Below are 25,979 nucleotides of genomic sequence, written 5' to 3' on the forward strand. Positions count from 1 at the left end.
TCTTATTTATTTTATTACTCTCTTTTCCTTCTATCTATTTAAGAGCATAACAATAATTGCTAACTGATAATCAAAATTAAATAAAAATAATAAAATAATTTCAATTTAATATGATTTTGATCAATTCAATATGATCCCTCATTTCATTCGAGACTCCAAAAACCGTACATGCCTCTAATACTTGTAACGGTTTTAATGCCAAGAAACACGCTTCATTGATATTTCTAATTAACATTTTCAGGCTACTTCATGCTGAAGAAGACCCAATATCCACTTTGTTATAAGTCTCATTTCTGTGCAGAACAACTCTTTGGTATGAATATTCAAAGAAAGAATTCCAGTTAATGTTTATGCAGTAAGGTTTACTCACAAGCTCCACCACTCGTTCTGGTAACATCCATGACCAATCCTTGAATATCCATCTCCCAATAGGTTGATCTCTTCCTCCTTCCTTCCCAGTAAACTTAATCAGGAACCTACATTTTACAAGATTTTGATTGAAGAAGCATATGGGCAATGTTCAGAACATGAGAGGAAAAGTGCCTACAGAAATGCCTCCTAACTCCTGAATATTGATTCATTAACAAAACAAAATAACTAGCAGATTTGAAGCAGTATGGACAGAACAGCTCTACCTCAGCAATTAGTTCAACATGAGAAATTACTGAACTATCTTTAGGGTAAATCGCAAAGGGATTACATAAATTTTAATAATACGCAAAGTTTTGTAACAGGTAGACAGGCTACAACTGGAGACAAGCACCATATCAGGCAACAAATAAACCACCCTGTAAATGAGTTTAGTGATATATGCAGCAGAGCACGTCTTCCAATTCATAAATGCCCCTAAAGCGTGCAAGTAAGATAATCAACATTCATCGAAAACAACCCTACCTCTGCAAGAAACTCAGCTGAAGTAACTCCTGTTTCTTTCCTTAGTTCTCTCATTGCTGCAAATCTAAGGTCCTCCCATTCATCGGCACCACCCTGTAAAACACAAACTCATGATTCATGAAACAAATGCAATATAAAACCTTTTCTATTCTAACATTAACAGAACACTTTCGTGTAAGGCATCTAGTCTCAAAAATTATAATGGTCAGTGAAAAAATGTTAACAGCACCAATTCACTAAGCATTACTGCATTAAGCAAGCATCAATCATAAAACCCACCCCTCAAACCTCTCACCCTCTGATAAAGCCATGAACAACTCATAAAAATGCTGTCAAATTAACTAGCAAATCCTTTAATCAGACAGTTTCGAATTCAATTCTTCAAAACATTACCCCATTGCATTTCTCATCAATTCAAATTAAGCTAAAAATAAATGAATCTACCTGATGCTTTTGCCATGTGTCCGGTATGTTCATCCTCAATGATCTACAAATCAAGCCAAAATTCGTGTAATTAACAACCCTAATAACAATTATCTTTGTATAAACACCAATATTTCGCTAAAGTTCTAACCTTTTTGGAGGCATTGACGAGACAAATTCGAACAATCTTTCTGTACCCTTGAGGAGGCGTTTCCATCGATAAGGCTGTTACAGATAACGAAGTAGAAACCTTCTAGGATTTATTCTTCCACGTGAACAATGGCACGCCCGCAAATTTGCCAAGTTTTGAACGGCAACTTCGACCTGAGAAGCGATAATATTGAGGATTTCGTGGAAGCTCATGCGACCCCCATTGCGATGCATCCTCTCGCGCGCTCTAGTTTTTAATTCATGCTATTCCGAAAAATTAAGAATCACATTTTTAATATAGAATTATTGAATTATTTAAAAAAATTAGAAAATGCTAAAAGATAATTAATTTTGATAAACTTAATACTTAATTATTGAAAAAATTTAATATGAAAATATATAAATTAATAAAATAATAAATTATTAAATTTATATATTTATAAAATATTGACAATTATAAAATTATAATTTTTTTATAATAAATTTCTCTTCTATAATTTTTTATTTTTATTGATATATTTTTATTTTTATTAATTTATTCTAAAAATTATAAATGCACGTACAATACATATGTCATGAAAATAAAAAATTATTATATTATTATAATAACAATCAATATATTCTATAAAAAATTAATAAAAAATTATATATAAAAATATTAAATTACGGATACATACAACGAGTGAAGAAAATGTACAACACACATTTAAAAAAAATAGTATAATTAAAATATGTAATCACTCATAAAAATAAATAAATAAAGACTTTTAAATAAAATATAAAAGTACCATCATAACGATCAATAACAAAGGTAAATAAAAAAAATAAAGATAAAAGGAAATATATGAAGAATCAAAATTAGAAACTCATCTTTGTATATATAAACAAATTTTAAGAATGAGAGTAAAAAATTTGAATAAAAATAATAAAAAAAATAACAAATCAAAAAATAATTTGAAAGCATTAAATGATAGAAAAAAGCTTGGTAATTTACAAATGGCACAAAATACTGACTATTTATAGGAAAAATGATGAAAAAAAATTCAAAATAAATTTAATTCAATCATTAAATAATTTTAATTTGAAAACTTTATACCATTAACTTTTGCATTGAAAGTTTGGCTATTCAATAATCAATGACCACTAAATATAATTTATTATTTTATTCTTTTAATTCATACGGAACATAAAACATTAATATAATAGTATTAAAAAAAGTAATAAGTAATAAATTATATATATATTACAATAAAAATATCAAAAATAACTAAAAAAGCATAAAATTAATAATATTAAATTCATATGTGAAAAATAAAATTTTATTTCAATCGTTTATTAATTATATTATAAAAATATCAAAAAAATATTTAAAAATTAATAAAAATATAAATGATGCGTAAGTAATAACAAAAGCATTGTGAAATGATTTATATTAACTAAAATAGTGATATTAATCATTCATTAATTTTATTATAAAAAATAAGAAAACAATATAAAATTGAATATTAATAGAAATTTAAATAAAATATTAAAGTAAATACCATTAAAAGAGAAATATATATATATATATATATATATATATATATATATATATATATATATATATATATTTGTGTTGCCCAGTGACAGCTGGTGAAGACGTTTCCAAGTACACTTTCAGCAGTCCTAAAGTGATGAGAGTTTTTATTAAGCTAATAATTCTATTTAAATTAAAATTAGTTAATTAAGTTATTCTATGTTAAATAGTATTTTCCTAATCGATTTAAGATTTAACCTTTGGATTTTTGTCAATAAAATATATTTGGTAGGCTAATTTCTCTCTACTTTTATTATTTGTGTTGAATGTATATCATCTCCCTCACTCTCTCGAGATTTTCTATTTGGTTATGGCATGGAGACAAGGCTTAGCTAAAGCTAGCATGAGCTTTTTAATTAATGGCATTGCATAAATTTTATGAATTAAATTCAATATTTTTATTATTTTTTTTTTCTTTGTGTTGTTTTTTTAGTGAAAATGGCAAAAACTAAGGCTTCATCAAAAAAGCAGCAAAAGCGTGGCGTCGATTTCAAGGTGATTGCTAGCAACACTCTACCATTCCTGTTTTATGTATTGAATTTTATGCCTTTTATCAATAGATTTCTTTTATTGTTTAGATAGCTATAGAGATTATAGTTAAAATTGATATTTTACTCTCTGAGTCGAACGCTCACTCCTGTTCACCATATTTTTCCAGGCTAGAGGAGAAGACATTTTTAAGAATAACCTGTTCCTTTCCTCGCAGGTTATAAAAAATAAAAAAATTTCTTAACTGTATTATTATTATCTAAATTTGTAATTTAGAACTCTGCATGTACTAGTGGTAGCATTAATCCTGTTAGGGATTGCATAAATTTAAGTTTGGTATTAATAAATGAAAAATTTTTATGAGTTTTAAATAGTTGTAAATGATGTAACAGGGTTGAGCTGGGCTCTCCTAATTTTAGTTTCTGATAATTACTGGGCTAAGTTATTAATCATATAATATTTAACTATAAGAAACAAATATAATTAAGAATTAATATATATATATATATATATATATATATATATATATAAGATAATAGTATATTTATAATTAAGAATGATAAAGTAATTTAATGTATTTATTACTAAAATTATTAAAAAAATATAGAAAAATGAAATGTAATATTATGTTATATTTAATTTATAATTATATATACATACACATAAGTATATATAATTATATTGAAAGCATATAATACATTTTAAAAAAAAACATAGAAAAGCATATATATAAATTCGGTTCTTGGTTCGGTTTCGGTTCGGTTTCGGTTCGGTTATTAGTAAAGAACCAGAACCGAACTAAAGTATCAAAATAAATTCAGTTCGGTACGGTTCTTGTCGGTTTGATACGATTTTTCGGTTCGGTTCTCTCAAGAACCGTGCACAGTCATACTAGGCAAATCCCAAACTAAACTGGAACCGAACGCCCCTACTAATAAACAAAATTACCTCATCTGCTGAAAAGAAAGCTACAACATCTTGGTCAATAGAACTAGCTGGATGCAATGAAACAATAGCTCTGAAAACAGAAGGAAACAACATTTCAATTACAACAGCCTTATCGGTGGTGACAGGGCCCTGTAATTCTGTTCTTAGTTTATTTAAAGCATGAAAAGTATAGTCTTTTGATGTTTCAACAGGATTTTCGTTCATAAGTGAAACTTTTTTAATAAATCTTAATAGATTTCTATCTCTGATCTTAATAGATTACTATCTCTATCTTAACTATAATTATTTATGAAAAAATATTTTAATACAAAAATATTTAAATTTATATAAAAAAAATTATTTTTATCAACCAAACATATGATTTCTTTTATTAATTTTTGAAGTTTTCTTTTAATTTAAATTATTATGAGTTCATTAAAAAATGTTACATATAAAATAAATTTATATTTTTAATTATAAATATAGTTCTAAAATTTTTAATTATTGATTAATATGTAAGTTAATACATTTATTGTTGAGTTTATATATAACAATGAAAAAAAAAGCATAAAAATTAATATTTGTTTATTTAAAAAAATTTAACTATAATATGTAATATATAATAAAATCATATGAATCTAAAATTTTTAAATAATATATAATTATGCATATAAAACAAATTATATATATGAGAAGAAATTTAAATTTATAACTATATATTATTTAAAATATTGATATTATTTAAAATATTGAGTATAATTATAAAATTAATATAATTAATAGGGTGAGTAAATTTATAATAATAATTTTTTAATTTTAAAATAGTATATTATTAAAAATTTAAAAATATTAATGTGTGTACATATTAAAAAATATAATAATTTTTTAATACTATAATCTTATTATAACTTGGTAAATTGTGAATACAATATAAAAAAAATTAAGAATCATATTTTTAATATAGAATTATTGAATTATTTAAAAAAAATCATAAAATGCTAAAAGTTAATTAATTTTGATAAACTCAATATTTAATTATTGAAAAAATTTAATACGAAAATATATGAACCAATAAAATAATAAATTGTTAAATTTATATATTTATAAAACATTGACAATTATAAAATTATAATTTTTTTATAATAAATTTCTCTTCTATAATTTTTTATTTTCATTGATATACTTTTATTTTTATTAATTTATTCTAAAAATTATAAATGCACGTACAATACATATGTCATGAAAATATAAAATTATTATATTATTATAATAATAATCAATATATTCTATAAAAAATTATATATAAAAATATTAAATTACGGATACATACAACGAGTGAAGAAAATATATAATACACGTTTAAAAAAAATAGTATAATTAAAATATGTCATCACTCATAAAAATAAATAAATAAAGACTATTAAATAAAATATAAAAGTGCCATCATAACGATCAATAACAAAGACAAATAAAAAAAATAAAGATAAAAGGAAATATATGAAGAATCAAAATTGGAAACTCATCTTTGTATATATAAACAAATTTTAAGAATGAGAGTAAAAAATTTGAATAAAAATAATAAAAAATATAACAAATCAAAAAACAATTTGAAAGCATTAAATGATAGAAAAAAGCTTGGTAATTTACAAATGGCACAAAATACTGACTATTTATAGGAAAAATGATGAAAAAAAATTCAAAATAAATTTAATTCAATCATTAAATAATTTTAATTTGAAAACTTTATACCATTAACTTTTGCATTGAAAGTTTGGCTATTCAATAATCAATGACCACTAAATATAATTTATTATTTTATTCTTTTAATTCATACGGAACATAAAACATTAATATAATAGTATTAAAAAAAGTAATAATTAATAAATTATATATATATAAATATATTACAATAAAAATATCAAAAATATTATATATTAATAACTCAATTCAAAACTTTAATGCTAATTCAAATATGACTTTTTAAGTAAATAATTATATAAAATTATTTTAAGAACCGATAATCGAACTTAAATCGCATCAACCGACCGAATCGAAAAATCAGATCGAATCAAATCAAAACAATGAAGAACCGAACCGGAACTGTACCAAATTTTCAAAATTCTGGTTCGATTCCTTGTGCGAGGGGTGTTCAGTTCCAGTTCATTTTGGGATTTGCTTAGGAACCGAAATCGAACCGGAATTTCAAAATTTTTGTACGGTTCATATTCGATTCTTTATTGTTTCGGTTTCAGTTTGGTACAGTTCTCGGTTTTTTTATTCTGGTTTGATTCGATACGATTTCAGTTCAGTTATTGATTCTTAAAATAATTTTATGTAATTATTTTCTTAAAAAGTCATACTTGAATTAGCATTTAAATTTTGAATTGAGTTATTAATACATAATATATCATATAATATATCTTTTAGCTATATCTAAATTATATAATATTTAATTGAGGTGCATATATTACTTAGGATTAAATATATTATATAATATATAAATATATCATATAATATACATTTTAACTATTTATTAATCATATAATATTTAACTATAAGAAACAAATATAATTAAGAATTAATATATATATATATACATATATATATATATATATAAGATAATAATATATTTGTAATTAAGAATGATAAAGTAATTTAATGTATTTATAACTAAAATTATTAAAAAAATATAGAAAAATGAAATGTAATATTAAGTTATATTTAATTTATAATTATATATACATACATAAATATATATAATTATATTGAAAGCATATAATACATTTAAAATAAAAAACATAGAAAAGCATATATATAAATTCAGTTCTTGGTTCGGTTTTTAGTAAAGAACCAGAACCGAACTAAAGTATCAAAATAAATTCGGTTCGGTACGGTTCTTGTCGGTTTGATACGGTTTTTCAGTTCAGTTCAGTTCTCTCAAGAACCGTGCACAGTCATACTAGGCAAATCCCAGACTAAACTGGAACCGAACGCCCCTACTTATAAACAAAATTATCTCATTTGCTGAAAAGAAAGCTACAGCATCTAGGTCAATGGAACTAGCTGGATGCAATGAAACAATAGCTCTGAAAACAGAAGGAAACACATTTCAATTACAACAGCCTTATCGGTGGTGACAGGTGTAGGCCCTTATTTTGTAATGAATATGTGCATTGAGGCCGTGGGAAACCCAATGATGAAAAATTATATGACTGTAAGATGTAATTGGAGACATGGAGCTGAATTATTAATTCCGTGGGATGATCTTGAAATAATAATAATAATAATAATAATAATAATAATAATAATAATAATAATAATAAAGTTTTGGGGAAATTAATTTAATTAAATTTAAATAAAATTTTATTTTGTTTAAATTTAATATGGTTAGTTCTTAAATGGATCTAATTAAGTTTAATTGGGTTCCATGGGCCTAAGAAAGCCTAGGAATTTTAAATGGGACCCATTTAATTATTTTCTGAAAATTAAAATAACAAAATATCTCTCTCCTTCTTGGCCCCACTCTCTTCCTCACTCCCTATTGGTGTCACCCTCTTTCCCTCTCTTTCTATTGGTTGGAACACCTCACCCATATTCCAGTCTCATCCAAATTCATCAATCATAGTCATTTAAGTTATCTGAACTTTATCACACTAGGACTCCAAACCCTACCACACTCCGCCTTCCATTTTTTCCTGTCTTCCTATTAGTTGAACACCTCACCAATATTCCAGTCTTATTCGAATTCTGCAATCGTAGTTGTTTAAGTCATCTAAACTTTATCACCAAAAACTCCAAATCCTATCACACATCTCTCCCAAAACCCTATAAATACCCTACTAGAGAAGGGAAGAAGGGAAGAAGGGAAGAAGGGAAGAGGAGGAAAAAGGAAGAGAAAATTCAGAGCTATAAGAAATTTAGAGATATTCAAGCTCTTGGAGTTCTTCCTTATTTTTTCTTTTCTTCAAGAAGATTTTCATACAAGATTTCTGGAAGGTCAGTTTTTATTATTTTCTTTTCAAGATCTATGTCATACAATATTTTAATTCTATGCTCTTTGTCTTCAATTTATTTTATATGTTCATATAGATCATATAATCATGTTTAATTTGAGGGGATACACAACTCTGCACATGTTTAGTTTCTGTCTCTCGTATTTTTATTATTTTTCTTTATTTTCTGAATCTGTAAAAAATTTGTAAAAATTATATTCATATTCTACACGAAATTTCATTAATTTTAGGCTCAAGAATCACTAAAAAAGTTTTAATATTTTATAAGTTATGGCTGTTTGAAGTTAGGGTTCCTGTAAAATCTGATTTGCAGGATATCTGACTTGTGGAGCCCATATCTCCCTTGTTTCTTAATATTTTTGTGTAAATCTAGTGTCTAAAATTAACTTCAGAATCTTATGAATCTTTTCCAATTAGTTTTGCATTCATATCTATTATGGTTAATGAGTTATGAATTTTACAAAAAAGTAGTACGATTCTGTTACTTAGAAAAGTTACGATTTATGTAGACCATTCGGCTAGGGTTTTGTTTGATTTATAAATTTTATGATCTTGTATGATATGTAGGCTGTCTTCTGTAATTTTTTTATGATTTTTAGACATGTATAACTATTTTTAAAAAATCGGATTTCTTGCTACCATTAATCTGCCAGAATTTGGAAATTGTATATTTATGCATGTTCTTGTATTTTCTTGGGTTTTAATTGATATTTGATCTATTTTTCTGTGTTCTTTTAATTCAAGAAGTGTTATGAAGTGTTTGGATCATGTTAGAATACTTAGACCATTAGATGGTTGTAACTAATTAGAAATCTTAACCCTTTAGGAGGCTAGAGTTAGAATCCAATGTAAATTGTTATTAAAAAAAATAGTATAATTAAAATATGTCATCACTCATAAAAATAAATAAATAAAGACTATTAAATAAAATATAAAAGTGCCATCATATCGATCAATAACAAAGGCAAATAAAAAAAATAAAGATAAAAGGAAATATATGAAGAATCAAAATTGGAAACTCATCTTTGTATATATAAACAAATTTTAAGAATGAGAGTAAAAAATTTGAATAAAAATAATAAAAATATAACAAATCAAAAAACAATTTGAAAGCATTAAATGATAGAAAAAAGCTTGGTAATTTACAAATGGCACAAAATCCTGACTATTTATAGGAAAAATGATGAAAAAAAAATTAAAATAAATTTAATTCAATCATTAAATAATTTTAATTTGAAAACTTTATACCATTAACTTTTGCATTGAAAGTTTGGCTATTCAACAATCAATGACCACTAAATATAATTTATTATTTTATTCTTTTAATTCATACGAAACATAAAACATTAATATAATAGTATTAAAAAAAGTAATAATTAATAAATTATATATATATATATATATATTACAATAAAAATATCAAAAATAACTAAAAAAGCATAAAATTAATAATATTAAATTAATATGTGAAAAATAAAATTTTATTTCAATCGTTTATTAATTATATTATAAAAATATCAAAAAAATAATTAAAAATTAATAAAAATATAAATGATGCGTAAGTAATAACAAAAGCATTGTGAAATGATTTATATTAACTAAAATAATGATATTAATCATTCATTAATTTTATTATAAAAAATAAGAAAATAATATAAAATTGAATAGTAATAGAAATTTAAATAAAACATTAAAGTAAATACCATTAAAAGAGAAATATATATATATATATATTTGTGTTTCCCAGTGGCAGCTGGTGAAGACGTTTTCAATTACACTTTCAGCCGTCCTGAAGTGATGAGAGTTTTTATTAAGCTAATAATCCTATTTAAATTAAAATTAATTAATTAAGTTATTCTATGTTAAATAGTATTTTCCTAATCGATTTAAGATTTAACTTTCGGATTTTTGTTAATAAAAAATATTTGGTAGGCTAATTTCTCTTTACTTTTATTCTTTGTGTTGAATGTATATCATCTCCCTCATTCTCTCGAGATTTTCTGTTTGGTTATAGCATGGAGATAAGGCTTAGCTAAAGCTAGCGTGAGCTTTTTAATTAATAGTATTGCATAAATTTTATGAATTAAATTCAGTATTATCTTTTTTTTTTTTCTTTCTGTGTTGTTTTTTTAGTGAAAATGGCAAAAACTAAGGCTTCCTCAAAAAAGCAGCAAAAGCGTGGTATCGATTTCAAGGTGATTGCTAGCAACACTCTACCATTCCCGCTTTATGTACTGAATTTTATGCCTTTTATTGATGGATTTCTTTTATTGTTTATAGAAAATTAAGCTTAAGGCAGAAATTGCTACCGCCTAAGAATGCTACAAACACCAAATTAAATCCAAAGGTAAAATAAAATATATAAGGCTTTGCATTTTCTTTTTTTTTTTGTTTTTAATTAGTCGCAAAATTGTTTGTTTCGCTGGAAGATATTCCTTTTGAAGAAAAAATTGTTAGATTTTCAAAACGACGCGTCGTTTAGGTGCCCAGTTGTTAACAGACTTCGGATTTAAATACACTTTTCAACTTCTCCATCGCTAGTTGATGGAAGCAGATGAGCTTAGTTTGATTGGGTATAACTGTGTTGTTTGTAACTGAATCCCGAGTAACGGTAGCTTCTAAATATATAAATAATGTATAAAGTTGTGTTGAAAATAATTCAGAAATCCTTTATCCCTCTCCCTCTTCCTCGTCTTTCTTCAATCTTTCTTCTATTCTTTTTCCTTTCTTCTCCCATTTTTTCTATTTTCTATCGTTTCCTTTGGGTTGTGGCTCTGCCCCAACATTTGGTATTGGAGCTGCAAGATCCTGAGTCTCAACGATTCTGTGGACAGTTGATTGCCGATTCAAGAGGGTAACGCACCTAACCTAATCTCGAAGAATTCTAAGATGGGTATTCGTGTTTCTTGATAAGAAAGAATCCTAAGATGGGCATCTTTTCTAGCCGCAAAACTGTGAATAAATGTGGGGATTTGTGGCTGGAAATCTAATGTTTTTATGATCTTGAAGGAACAAGAATGGGAAATTTGGAGAAGAAACAGAGAAAGTTAAATCATTGTCAATTAACTGTGCATCTTTTAAAGGTATTGATACGAGAATATGCCAGCTGAAATTGTTGAAGTAGTCAGGACACGTGCCATGCTTTACTTGGGTTTAGGAAAGATGGTTACGAGTCTTTTATTTTGAGCTGGCTATATGAGCTATTGTTGTAATCCAGATTTTCATCTTGAATGATATTGTGAAATGTGTTCTTCTCCCTCATGAATTCTCTCAATTTTCTCTCTGTCTTCTGTTTCTGTAAAAATCCATAACAATGGTATCAGAGCAAATGACCCTCGGCCATGGATTTTGCTGCTGCTATTCTTCCTTTCCGTTTCCTCTTTTCTCGAACCTAGGGTTCTTCTAAATTCTCCTCTATTCTTTCTGATCTTTTCATTCCTTTATCTTCTTGCCTATTCTTCTTTCTTGGTCATTCTCATTCTCCTCTCTCAATCTGTTTTTCTTTCCGTCTTTTCTTGGTTACAAACAGAGCTGCTAGATCCTTAGCCAGGATGGAAGATATGAAATCACAAGATTTTGTACAAAAATTCACTGTCATGATGCAAGAATTAGAACAACGACAGGAGGTTTTGCAAAAGGAAGCAGAGCAACGACATCAAGAAGCTTTGGAAGAAATTAAAGCGTTGCTTACTGGTATAAGTTTTCGCAATATGAATATCGTCAATAATATAACTCAAGGTGAATCCACAAAAGCAAGGGAAGATCCATTAGAGGATTTAAAGAATTTGAAACAAGAATTTACCTTGTAAGATTATTGGAATTCCTTTAACCAGTTGTATTCAAAAGCTAGAATTCAAGAAAGAGAAAGCATTGAATTTTTTCCTCTCTGGACTGGTTGATGAGTTGCAATTGGCAGTGAAGATGTTTAAGCCAAGGACACTTTCAGAGGCTTATTCACTGGCTAGGTTGCAAGAGGTAACTGTGGCAACAATCAAGAATAATGTCAATCCAGATACTAAACCCACAATCTTTGTTACTGCTTCATTCCCTCCTTCCACTCCATCCAATCTCCAATCTAATTTTCCTAAGCTCGGGTTCTGGAGACAAATTTGATCTTTTGCCAATACCCATCATTCAGTTACCAAAACTACCCGGTGTACCTCCAAGAAATCCAAAATTGGAGTATCAATGGAAGTTCTCTTCCTAAATCTGTTAAGGTTTATGAAGGTAAAGCATATGTTCTTGTTACTAAAAAAACTGACCAACACAAAAAGAGAGTTGGTGGGAAAAAACAGTACATGAACTATGGGAATTATGGTGAGTTTGATTTGGGTGCTCATGAAAAATACAGGAATTATGAGAACTGTGTTGACTTTGATTTGAGTGACCATGATTACATCACCCTTAAAGAAGATGAGTTTGAGAGATGGAAAAGGCAGAGGAAGAAATTTTATGGGCGTGTGAATTTGCTGTATAAAAAAATATATAAAAGCTATAGAAACATTTCAATTCTGGATCATATTGGTTTATTCAAGAATCTCAAGATGCCTGTTCTCAAGCATTAATAATGCTGCAAATCTGCTCCTCATTCATTGAATATTTTTTTTTTCCCCAGTTGATGCTTCCTAGAAATGTGCAGATGAGTTGATATATCAGTTTCCTGCATTCCTTGAGGACAAGGAATCTGAAGGGGGAAGTATTGATACGAGAATATGCCAGCTGAAATTGTTGAAGTAGTCAGGACACGTGCCATGCTTTACTTGGGTTTAGGAAAGATGGTTACGAGTCTTTTATTTTGAGCTGGCTATATGAGCTATGGTTGTAATCCAGATTTTCATCTTGAATGATATTGTGAAATGTGTTCTTCTCCCTCATGAATTCTCTCTATTTTCTCTCTGTGTTCTGTTTCTGTAAAAATCCATAACAGGTGTTCACGTGTCTTTATGCAGTGGAAGTTCTGAAATTGTTTGTTTCACTCGTAGATATTCTTTTTGAAGAAAAAAAAAATGGTTAGATTCTTTTTTTTTTCCTATGCTAAAGCAAATGATAGATGTATCGTTTGATAGCATTTATCTTTAAAGAAAGTTATTTCTATGTGTTAATCCAATAAATCCTTCCACAGAACTACAATTAAAATGTAATTACGTAAAATTGTAACTTTATTAGTATAGTATGTCCAAGAAGAATGAAATCCCAATGGTTTTTCATGCCTTTACAACCAATATCTTCTAAGATGAATGGACCCTTTATATGCTATTATGTTCAGTTATAAGTGGCTTTCTGTGAGTAATACGATTGTCGAAAATTTACTTGAATGTATTATGGGCAGCAATTATTATTCCTGAGCAAAGTGTGGCATCAGACAAAATGAGTTTAGCTGTGAGCAAGAAAGGCTTGACTTTGAAAGAGCTTCTTCAACGAACTTCCCATCGCAATGCAAAAGTTCGTAAAGGTAGCCTCATTACTACTGCACTTTTGCATTATTGTAAACGGCCTCCTTTTAAAAGTTCAAGGTAGTGAATGAGATCTGAAAATATAAAACTCTGGTTATCAGGAAATGTAGGAGAAAAGAAGTTAGTAGAATATCCTCATTTGGGTATCAGGTGGGAAACAAAACAAGTAAATGACATACTATATGTTATGGAACTTAGAGTAATTTTATTCCTATCCCTTGGGAAAACATTGGTTCTTAGAAAACAGTAAAAGGATGATGATATCATTGCATGCATATCTGCTAGGAAATCAATGTTTCCAATGGTTCAACTGAATACTGGTTTCTCTTACGGCTGAAAATTTGTCTGCCTTTTTGTCTTTGTTATCTACTTGACTACTGAATTATTCTTTTATGTTTATGGGGAATTTTTTTGTTTAATTTTTAAAGTCAAATCATATGTGTAAGTTGGTCATGTGAATCATAAAATGTAGAGGCTTTAGTGCTTCCACTATTGGTTCTTGAATCTTTGATTGAATTTACCAATTAAATTACTTGAAGGATTCATGAGTCTTTGATGCTGACAAGAGTTTTGTTGTTTATTATATCCCATTCCTTTTGCAGATGCATTGATGGGTATGAAGGATTTATTCCTTATGTATCCGGAAGAGCTCAAATTGAACATGCATGAAGTTATACAAAAACTATGTGGACGTTTTGGAGATGAGGATAAAATGGTTCGAGAAACCCTTTATCAACTTCTCAAATCAGTAATTTTTCCTACCTGCAACGAGGTAATTCTCCATTTTTGCTACTGCTTGAAAGCTCATACTTGTAGTGGTTGTGAATTGGACACCTTAAAAGGGAAGTCTTTAAATTTGGCTCCATAAGTTCTGTGTGGTAAACACTTTTTTATTTTATTTCATTTTGCAGTCTAACTTCTTTATTGTAACTTCTTTTATTGTTTGGGATAGCAAGTTTCCCATCTATCTGTTTATGACCCATAGCATGAGACAACTGTATTTGATCATTTTGTTAATGCTTGTTTGGAGCATATTGATATTGCTAGAAAAACAGTTCTTGGAAGATTCTATTGCTTAGTTTTTGTGTGGGTTTTTCTATGCTTGACGTTAGGCAAAATGTTTAAAGTTGTGCACACTCTATGCACAAATTGTCATGTATGAATCTTGACCATGTCCAATTTGTATAAAATTAGTGACTAGATACATATTCATACTATACTTCCTACCCTAGGACCATAAATTAGTGCTTATCACTTTTATTTATAGTGTTTTTTTCTTTCATTTTGAAGACTTATAGTTGATATGAACTGGAAATTTCCTCTAATAGTTTACATCTTGAAGATGCCTAATGATTCTTGGATTTGAATGGAGTAATAATTTCAAAACGACAAAGATTTGCATCTTAACATATTTTAGAAAAGTCAAGAAATATGGGTGCCCTGTTTCTTTCCTCTAATACGGATTTTCCAATGCATTGGTAGAATTTTCTGTTGTCTAGTTGTTTGCAGAGTCAATATCCAGGTCAGAAAACTGTTTGTTGGTATGTGAATACAACCTCAAACGAGAATAAATATTTACAGTTTCTTTTCATTTCACATTGAGGAATAATTCATAGATGAGGATGAGGATGTAATTTGTAGGATCAAACCAAGATGGATGAAATGGAGGAGTGTGACGAGTGTTCTATGCGACCATAGGATACTTGACAAAGTGAAAGCAAGTTTTTTAGAATTGTGGTTAGGCCTGCTATATTGCATGAGAGTGAATGTTGTGCACCTAACGCATAACACACCCACAAAATGAGTGTGGTGGAACTTCAAATGTGCAGATGGATGTGTGTTAACACGATAATTGATAAAATTAGGGATAACCATTTGCTCTCTCTCTCTCTCTCTCTCTCTCTCTCTTGTGGTCACAAGTTCATGTTTTTGGGTGCTTAACTTCAGTTGCTCTTTCTCTCTCTCTCTCTTTTTTTTTCTTTGGGTATGGTCCTTTTGCCTTTCCAATGAGGCATCCTGTCATTGATTGTTGTTATATTATTCTTTATCATCATTACTCCATCCTTTGCTTTAACAGTTGTTTCTCCGCTCTACTTGTCCAGGATATGCCTTTCATTCATTTAATGATGGGATACATTTTTGTCGCAATGGCAAATTTAGCAATTGAAGTTCGGCTTATGGCTTTCAAGTTTTTTGATCTCATTGTACAGTATTATCCAGCTGCATTTTCATTACATGGTGAAAAGGTATCTTAATTTGGATCATGCTATTCAGACATTTGGGGTGCATCATTCATGCTTCATTTCTTAACACACACACACACACACACACGCTATTGATGTCCATAGCTGGTGGTCAAAGCTGCATAATGTTTTGACTCCAAATGTCAAAATTTTGTTGGAAGTATTCATTTCTCATAAAATTACAACACAATGGGTCATAACAATGTTGAAATAGAAAGGAAAATGAACAATTTATACATGGTATAACTATAAGAGTGCATAATGACCACATATACATTATTGTAGTTTCTCACCTTATGGTTGCTTGAGGGAAATCTTTCTTTTACTTTAAATCCTCAAGATTACTTTGTGTTTCTAGTTTTCTACCTGCATGTTTAGGTTATAGGTGAATCAATTTGTTGGTGCATTAAGTTATAGGACTTCTTTTAGTGGCAAAGCAAGTACACATTCAGTTGTCAATCAACCTCATATATAATCGAATCTTAGAAAAAGTAGGAGATATTGTCAATATTAACTTTAGTTGATAAGATGTTTGCAAATGATGTTGTTTCATTTGTTGTTCATTAACAGGTTCTTCAAAATTATGCGGATATTCTGCAGAAGAACCAGTTCTGTTTAGAAGACAAGGGCAGGCTCAAGAATGTGCTTGTTGGTTTGTTGCGCTGCTTGTCACTGTTGCCATCTAAAAAAGTAGAAGTTGACACATTCAAGAAGGTTCTCTCCAAAAATTAATTGCAAAGTAGAAGTTTTTTCAGTCTTTTTTTTTTCTTCCTTTCTTATTGCCTATTATTTTCTAATAATCTTTTCTTCAATTTGATAGGAAGTCCATAGGCGCGTGTTGCATGCTTATGAGCCTACGAGGCCTACAGATTTTGCTGGTATTGCTCAGCACCATGTTCTTATTTTTCTATGGGTTTTTGTAGAATTACATTTCGCAATGCCATCATTCAGTTTCTGCATTTATGGCCATGTATGTGTTTCCAAATATATAAATACATGTGGTTTTGCGCAGGCAATAATACCAGCAACCTTATCATTTCTGATTTATATATATTCAATTTAACATGATTTTGAGAGTTGTTAGCTACTTTTTGTTTATTTTGTTATTTAGCTCATTGTTTGCATGGCTTCCTATTCTTGTGGAGAAATCAATTCACATCTAATAATTATAACTGATAGCACATTCTTTGCATTCGTGGTAATAAGTGTTACCATATTTATTTACTTTTGTTTGTCGTACTCCCAATATTAGATGGTATTGTACCAAACCTTACATCTTTCTTTTTGTTTGTGTAGATATATCTGTCATCATCAGTAAACTAAAGGATTTATTTCCAGTTTTAGTCAATTGCTTCCAAGACCTCATTCCATTAATTCATAATACGCCACAATTGGATGCACAAACATTTGATTTCTTACATAACATACTTCAGAGCATCAACCTTATAGTCAGATTTTTCGTTTATGCGACTGACAAGGGTTATTCAGAATCATATGCATCTATGTCGGATCAAGGCATCTCATTGGTGCTACTGAAGAAGTTTCTAGGTGTATTTCCGTTCAACGCAGTGCATTCAGAAAAGGTAGGACCTTAGATTTACTTGCAATGTGTTTCTCCATCATTTTGTTTGGCTTAGAAGAATGGAAATAGACAAAAAGATTGAATAAGAAGAGAGAGAGAGAGAGAGAAAGAGAAAGGGAGACTCAGGAGGTTGAAATGTATAAGGATAATTTCTTTAACATTTGTGGAGGGATTAGAAATGTGAGCTTTTTGGGAGGAAAGTGCTTTCTCCATTTTTCTTTTCTCCTTTGTTTCTCTTCCACTGAACAAATGGAAATATAGCTCTTTTTTCCCCCTACTGCATGTGTTTCTCCCATATCTTTATAGTTTCTATTCTATCTTAGACTCTCTACACGTATCAATTTCTGTTAACTCTTCTCACTGTCATAGTAACTTATCGTTTGTTTTCAATGGCAGGATGATGACCGATATTTTTCCCTGAATGTTGTGATTGCTGAAATATTTTTGCACTTAGATGAATGGATCCGCCCTCCTGCTGAGTTACTAGAGAAATTTCTTGCATTCATGGAGCATGCACTGCTTGACAAGGTCTGACACTCTTGACTTGCACGCCATTGCTATCCTAGAAATGTCAATGAAGAGCTTAATCCAGAGAACTTTGCATCTTGGGCCTATTAATTAGTAATCAATATGATGCTTTATTCCTTCTTAAATGGATTTAGAATTATTTCATGGTAGTACATTTTTATAGGAACTTATAATTCTCTTGGAAATAGAGTAGTCAGATATATTTTGCTAGGACTGCTTCAAGTCACACAATCATTTTGATTAATACATCATAAGGGCAGCAGAAAAATGTCAAGAGCTACCTTCAGCGGCAGCCAGAGGATAGAAGTCACTTGAAAATTGAAATATAAGAATATAAGATGAAACACTTGATTTTCTGATAATTTCATTCATAACTATGGCTCCAAACTTCTTGCAGATGAATCTATTAGAGTACCCTCCTTTGAAATTTGGAGTGCTTTATAATTTATAATTGATAGGACTTAGTAGAAAGTCGTATAAGGCTTTGGGGCAGGCTTATGGTTGACTGAATATGATGAGGAAGATTACTTAGAAATGAAGGAATTCATGATGAAATATAAACAATAAATCTGCCAATCACAATTAAAATCACGCCATCCTGGAGAGATTATTATTATTATTATTATTATTATTATTATTATTATTAGGTTCTTCTGGAGGTGTGCATGCCTATTACTGTGTTATGAATTGAAGTAACCTCCATTTAGAATTTAAGAAACTAATGTTTGCTGAATACTTCTAAAGTAGCTTCTATTGTAGTTCAATGTTAAAAGCACCCTTCTTAGTTAACTATATGGAAAGCTGAAAACCAAATAACTTCACATATTTTCTGTTAAGAAATGGTTTTATGCTTTTAATTTAAGCACTTTCGGTTATACTTTTTGTCCTTTAAAAAGAAAAACACTGTTCTGAATTAGTTATTGAGATGTTCTGGCATTCTCAATTGAAATCCTCCCCCCACCCCCCATTTTTTTCTTTTATGACCAAGGGGACATTATATCTGTTAGTACCTTACAGATCTTGTATGTGTCTGCATTTATTTCTTTATTAATATTTTCTACAGATCCATGGTGAAACAAGGTCTGGCAGAGAAAAGCAGATGCTTACACTGGTTCATTTTATGCCAAAACTTGTAGCACAAGTGATAGGCGACTGGAAGTCTCGCCTTCTACAGGTTAGACTTGTACTTTCAAGAATTGGACAATTTCTTATTTTCAGCAAATTATGTCAATTGGATCTCTCTTGGTTATGAGATCTATTCTTGCTTTGATGGTTCCTTTTTCGAGGTTTTTGTTCTCAAATATCTGGAGGTTCCCTCAAGAATCATTAAGACTGATAGTGAGGATTTTAAATAATCAAATCTTAATTGCAGGCATTTACAAAGACATTCCTTGATTGCAAACCAGAGTCTTCAGTAAAATTGGCTTGCCTTGCCGCAATTGAAGAAATGCTTTTTTCTGTAAGCTCAACTCCTGACCCCTAGAAAGGCCTGTTCCTTTCCCTAAAATGTTATTCCTATTGTGAGCATTTGTGCTTGGCAATTTCCACTGCAAACCACTGAATCTGTGTCTTGTTTCTCTCTTATGTATTTTGTAAAATTCTTAGAGAAAAGGAATGTGGCAACCAGATGGATATGATCCAGAAGTAGTGGGCCCTCTTATTACTTGGATAAGAGAGCTACCTGTGTTGTTAATCCTGCTCGGTGATAGGCATCCATCCTCTTCTGAGGTATCTGGACAAGCTAAAGAATAATTATCATTTGCAACATTACTCAGCGACAGTTTGATACCCTTTTTATGCACTCATCCTTGTAGGCTGTGTTGCATCTTCTGCTTGACCTGGGTCGATTTGCTTCACCGGGTACTTTCCTTGCAAAGGAATACGACGAGGTGCAAAAGTCGCTACAAGAATTTTACTGCACGTATCAAGAAGGTTACTACTGATTGATTGACAATTTCATGCTAGTTACATGCCTATCTGAGCGTAATTAATTGTTTCTTTGTCATGCTTGTATCTATTTAACAGGGGATAAATGTTATGGTCCTTTCACAAGGCTTCCATTGGAGTGTCAAAAACTCTCCATCTATAGTCTTGCTTACTTTTCTCACCTAGATTCACCTTTGCTGACGTCAGTAACTTTATGTTGCCTCCGTGAGTATTACCTGTCCATTAATTTACAGTGTTGGCTAGTTTGATTTAGTTACCCCTGCTGTTGATGCTTTGAGGATCTAGTATAAAATAGCTGAATTACCTACATTTATGAAGTATCAGGCTGTTATATTATTTAATTTCATATTTGATGGTCCTCCTCCTGATTTAGTCATTGAAAACTTTATAGCAGGCATTGCAAGAAAACCCATATCTATGTATACATGCACATTTGCTCACTTATGTAGCATAAATTGTCTCATTAAGGTGCAAAAGTTTTCATTGTGTGGATTGTATAATGATAATGGCATCAAGCCAAAAATGCCTAATTCTGATTTTACATAAATATCGGAAAAGAAGTTACTTCCTGAGTTCTGAAGGTTAGGATCATGATATTGTTGAAATACATTATTGTTCCTGGAGGATAAGGTTTTCCTTGAAGTTGAAGCTAACAATTTTTTTCCCACCACAAGGTAGTCAATTATATGTTTAGGAATGTCTGAGCTATATGATCTTATATCCTATCGCATTGAGGCGTTCAGTAAATTTTCTTGACAAAGGTGTTATGGGCATTAAAGAAGGGTATGCACATGATACTAATAAAGGAAAAAACTATCCATGTTTATTGAATGTCATGGAATTTATTAATTTCCTATCTTCTTTTCCTTTGCATGTCAGTCCCGACTTGGATGAAGATGTCTTGTTTCGATCATAGAACATTTGCATTCAATATTTAGACGCTGCAAAATTGAGATACAGGACCACCTTAGCTTCTTTGTCACGCTAGTCACCCGCTTCAATGTTTTTCCGGTATGTAGAAGTAAATTCAGCATTACAATCGGCAAGCAAATTTGATGAATGATTTTAGCTAGTTTCTATCTGAAATTATTGATGTCTGCAGAAAATATTCGCTCGCAATTGAGGAAGGTACAAAGTTCTCAAATCGTGGAACTTTCAAGGAATTGATTGGTGTTGTTTTCTCATGCCCGAACAGATGGGTGATGCTTCCTAGTTTTATTTCTATTGAGAGAGAAATCCTAAAGCAGATTGTAAGTTAATTGCTTCGGTCTCATTTTGTTTATTTCATTCTTTCTTTACACTATATTGTAAGGATTTATAATACTGAAAATTTTTAGAGGAAATTTTCTAAATGAGCAAATGAATCTTGATTTGTCCTTAAAAATTTAAAATTTCCTTGCAACCTTGAGGCCTTATATTTTTGTTATTGTTTATATTTCATTATTAAAGCCCTCTAGACAATGCCTGCTATGCTAAGGATACTTGTGAGGCTAGACTCCAAACCCACAAGACTTTCTGAAGAAAGTATTATCAATTTGAGCAATTTCATTCCAAGCTACTTGATTGACGTTGTGCATGTGAGTATTTCTCTCTCATGTAATATCTGCCCTCAATTGATTGTTTATTGGAAGACCTGCCATTTTATTTGTTGTTTTGATATTCATAACATCTTTTGTCATCTTGAGAGTTGTTGTGGAATTAGTTTGTTACTCTTCATTTCAGAAAAAAAAAGGAAGGGGGGAGGGGGGGGGGGTGGTGGGGAAGAAAACCCTGAATTTGGAGAGCCCAAGCCCTAGCCAGGCCTATCATGGTCAATACCTGAATTTGTTACGTTCATTTTGCATCTACTATTAGCTGTCAACTATATGTATTTCTAGTTCAGTAAAGATTTCGACATTTTAATACTTTCTTAATGTGTGTACCTTACCTACATGAGCAAAAAGAAGAAAGGGGGCACTCAACAGTATATAACTGAATTTTTTCGTTATACCTGAATTCTGTATATATATATATATATATATATATATATATTAGTAATTGGAATGGGAAAATGTCATCTTTTCTTCCCATTTTCAAGTCCTTTTTTGGAATATAAAGAAGTCATTATAAGTTTATTATTTTTGTTGTCCTGATTCTAGGTGGTTTGTGTTGAAATTGTTTTCACATTTTTGCAGTGTATGGGAGGGTTTGATGCAGAACCCAAGGAAGCTCATTTTCGAACGCTGATGGACTATATTGTTCCTTGCTTTTACATGTTTGAAAGTAGTAGAAAGCTCTTGAATCTCGTGTTGAATGGGATGGGTTCAATGATAACTGAAAGTAGAATAAATGATATTGTTAGTGTCCTAATGTTGATGCTTAAGGATGATAAGATGAATCGAATTATTTCTTCATCGAGGGCTGAGTTTGATCATGTTTCACATAGCATACGCTCATTAAAGGTATAGTTTTGCTCAAATGTGTTTGAAATTAGCAGTTACAAAGTGTATGTGATTTAGTTGTAACGTGCATCTGCTTTTTCTCGCTTTGCGCTTGGAGGATAGCAACTAACTGTTGGGGAAAGGCGAGAATACAATATGCGCAGAGCAACTAAAGATCGTTAGAAGCTCATTAGATCAAGAGATGCAAAGAGCAAAGCAGGATATGTTACCCTAGTTTATTGCACTACAAGTTTGCAATGGCCTAAAATTTTGAAGTTCACAATTTTGGGAATATAGTAAAAGATGAATAAAAGGGGATAACGTTTTCTATTCATTTTCTTGCTGTACATATAGAGGAACCATAATGGATATAATATTTCATGTCAAAACTTGAGCACATAACATGTCCTTTTTTTGCCAATCTTTTTTAGTTCATCTTCAAAGAAATTTGAATAAGTCGATAGATGGGTAAAAAAATAGTGAATAATCAGCTGTTAATAGAAATTTATCCAAAAAAATATTCAATTTAATTTCTAGCTTATTTTTAACTTTTTATCTAAATTAGTTTAAAATTTTTAATTTAAATAAGTCGACAAATGGATAAAAAAGTAGTGAATAATTATCGATTAGTAAATTATTTTTCAAAATGTACCAAAAAAATAATAAAAATTAAAAATTATAAGCTAAATTTTTGGATTTAAATAAAAAAATTAAGAATTTTCTTTGAGTTAATCTTCTTCTTCTTCTTCTTCTTCTTCTTCTTCTTCTTGTTTTTCTTTTTTTAATGGATTTTGATGGGAAGGTTTTGTTCTTTATGGTTTGATGTATAATCCCCATTGATAAAAATTTTAGGGAAAAAAAATTATTCCACAAAACAATAATCAACAGTTTGATATTCATGTCATATTTTCTTCCAAAACATCGATAAGCAATGGTATTATACAGCTTTTCACAGCATGGGTTATGTTATAAACCAACTGGCTTTCTGCGTATTTGTTAAATTTTAAACAAAAGAGTTGAAGGCAATGAAGGACCTGGAAGTGATGTATTGACAACACCCATTTCAAAGGATCTGTGTCTGAAACCAGAATCGAGGAGTTCTGGGAAAGTTCTCAACAAGAAGAGAAGCTATGCACAGTTCCATTTGGACTTGGGTCAATCTGATTTCAATTTCCGTACATGTTCCGCATGTGGGGTTAAATATGCTCCTGGGGAAGAAGAGGATGAGAAGAACCATAAAACATTTCACAGGAATTACACTCACGGGTTTCAATACAAGTTATATTTCTAGACACTTTCACAGCTAATGAGTTTATTTGGTCTATTTTAATGATTATTTTTATTATCTTGTGGAATTTATAGGGTTGCAGGAATGAAAGGGTCGTTCATATGCCTTGCTCTGAGTTGGGGCGCATTGTTTTGGTGTTAGGCAGTTACTCTCCTGCTCAGAGAAATAAGGTTTGCAGTAGGTCTTTCAGATTCTGGATTTGGGTTTTCAGTGGATCTATAATGAAATTTAGTTTTCATGTGCCTGATGCTTGTGTTTTCAGTGCAGAAGCCTGTACGGTCAACTTTTTAACTGGGGTTCTATTCTTTTTGGCAGGTACAGGAGGTTGTAAAGATGATGGAAATTGAACTTGGTGGTGGATGGATTTTTCATAAGCTCTGTAAGGCAAGAGGTTTCTTGACAATTATCAAATTGTAATCAATTTTTTATAATGCTTTGAATTAGAAATTTTCAATTAAATATGAACTAGTGTTCAGAACATATTCCAATTGCTATTGTGGTTTTTGTTTGAAATACAAATACTAGCTCTATTTGTGTTTGATTAATTTTCTTTCTAGTTTTCTCATGTGGGCTTTGGTAAGTTTTGTCCCCATCTTTTTCCTGTGTTTTGAAAGTAGAACAAATCTTGATTTCCTTTCTCTGGAACCTCTCCCCCATTTTTTTGCAGGTGTATCTATTTATATCTTCTCAGAGAGTTGCTGGTTGTCTAGTTGCTGAACCAATAAAAGAAGCATTCAAAGTCCTTCCTTGTTCAGTGGATAAAAGATCTGATGCTACTAAAAGAATTCGAAATCAGATTCAACCACTCTTCGATTTGGGGAAATCAAATTGCAGAGGGAAACCACAAAAAAAGCCCCCACTGTCAATTCTCTTGAAGTGTTGGATAGGAAGAGCAATGGAGCTATTGTCTGTGAAGAGAAAGCTGTGTCCGCTATTTGTGGCATTAGAGCAATCTGGGTCACTCCCTCTAACAGAAGAAAGCGCATTGCCGCCCAGTTACTGGATGCTGTGAGGTAAATACGGGCCTTCAACTTGTATTATGATTCTGTTCATTCTTTATGTACCTTTAACTGACTTGGCTGTTTATGATTACTCTTCCGCATATAAGCTCCACACATGCCTATTTACTAAACTTGCAATTCATTTGTAGTTCTTTTTGCTCCATATATTACTGCCGCTGATATAAGCAAAGAAGAAAATTGATCAGGTAGATGGAATTCTTCACTCGTTATTGAGAGGGTAGCCCACAAAAGCTTGAACCTAAACAAATGTCAACTTGTGAAATTGATTTTTGAGCTGCACTATGTGGTTACAGTTTTATTAAATCCAGCAATTGAAAATTAGAGTTTATATGAGCTTGATTGGTTGGCATTTCCCTGTTTCATAAAATAATGGAAAATTTATAATTTGATTCTTGGGTGTTGTCCTATATTACATTTTAGTCCTTAGGTTTTGAGAAATTAATTATTTAGTTCTTGAATTTTGCATTATATTAAACTTCATTTTTCAGATTTTGAGTGATGAATTATTTAGTCCATTTAATTTTAATATATAGAACAATTTAATCTTTATAATTTTAATGTTTATAACAATTTCATCCATTGAAAGAATAATTAAATTGTTAAATACATTAAAATTACAGGAATTAAAATGTGATATAGCGTAAAATTCAGAAACTGAATAATTAATTTTAAAAATCTTATGGATTAAAGTGTAATATAGTGTAAAATTTATGAATTAAATAATTAATTTTCTAAAATTTAGGGATTAAAGTGTAATATAAGATAAAGCTTAGGTACTAAATTGTAAATTTTCCTAAAATAACAAAGCAACTATGAGTCAATCTTTGAGAAGAGTCTTGAATTTCTGGTAAAGGGAGTGAACCCATATCCATTTATCTTGTCAATGATTGAAAAACTGTTCAAGTTGCTTTTGATTTGCAATTTGGTTTACATAAGTAGAGGTTGGTTCACTTATTTTTCTCTGCAACCAATGCAAGAAAAGTTTTTGCATAGGTTTTACTCTGCAACAATCTCAGATAGCATT

The 25,979-nt window shown here is 30.0% G+C and overlaps 1 protein-coding gene, 1 long non-coding RNA gene and 1 pseudogene across 5 annotated transcripts; 2 read left to right on the forward strand and 1 right to left on the reverse strand.

Annotated features, from left to right (window-relative positions):
- Nucleotides 1–76: 76 nt before the first annotated feature.
- LOC131169136 (uncharacterized) lies at nt 77–1,692 on the reverse strand. Its single transcript, XR_009148975.1, has 4 exons — nt 1,469–1,692; nt 1,339–1,381; nt 895–987; nt 77–476 (listed from the first exon to the last, which is right to left on the reverse strand). It is a non-coding gene; the product is annotated as an uncharacterized LOC131169136 (long non-coding RNA).
- Nucleotides 1,693–11,032: 9,340 nt separating this feature from the next.
- Nucleotides 11,033–20,615, forward strand: LOC131168992 (uncharacterized). 4 transcript variants are annotated; one of them, XM_058147384.1, is made up of 14 exons: nt 11,033–11,555; nt 13,400–13,481; nt 13,802–13,924; nt 14,528–14,697; nt 16,028–16,171; nt 16,739–16,882; nt 16,989–17,046; nt 17,657–17,751; nt 18,147–18,278; nt 19,342–19,452; nt 19,651–19,737; nt 19,884–20,006; nt 20,093–20,210; nt 20,304–20,615. In XM_058147384.1, exons 1-14 carry the CDS (start codon nt 11,490–11,492, stop codon nt 20,471–20,473), a joined length of 1,623 nt encoding a protein of 540 aa, XP_058003367.1. In that variant the 5' UTR covers nt 11,033–11,489; the 3' UTR covers nt 20,474–20,615. The 4 variants fall into 4 exon arrangements, with proteins under 4 accessions (XP_058003367.1, XP_058003364.1, XP_058003366.1 ...); XM_058147381.1 differs by having other exon boundaries at nt 11,034–11,555; nt 17,465–17,751; XM_058147382.1 differs by lacking the exon at nt 11,033–11,555 and adding an exon at nt 12,562–12,699 and having other exon boundaries at nt 13,088–13,481; nt 17,465–17,751.
- A 3,039-nt stretch (nt 20,616–23,654) lies between these two features.
- On the forward strand, nt 23,655–25,391 carry LOC131180153 (protein CHROMOSOME TRANSMISSION FIDELITY 7-like; annotated as a pseudogene).
- The last annotated feature ends 588 nt before the right edge of the window (nt 25,392–25,979 follow it).

Source organism: Hevea brasiliensis, chromosome 5 (genome assembly GCF_030052815.1).
Source record: "Hevea brasiliensis isolate MT/VB/25A 57/8 chromosome 5, ASM3005281v1, whole genome shotgun sequence".
Lineage (NCBI taxonomy): Eukaryota > Viridiplantae > Streptophyta > Magnoliopsida > Malpighiales > Euphorbiaceae > Hevea > Hevea brasiliensis.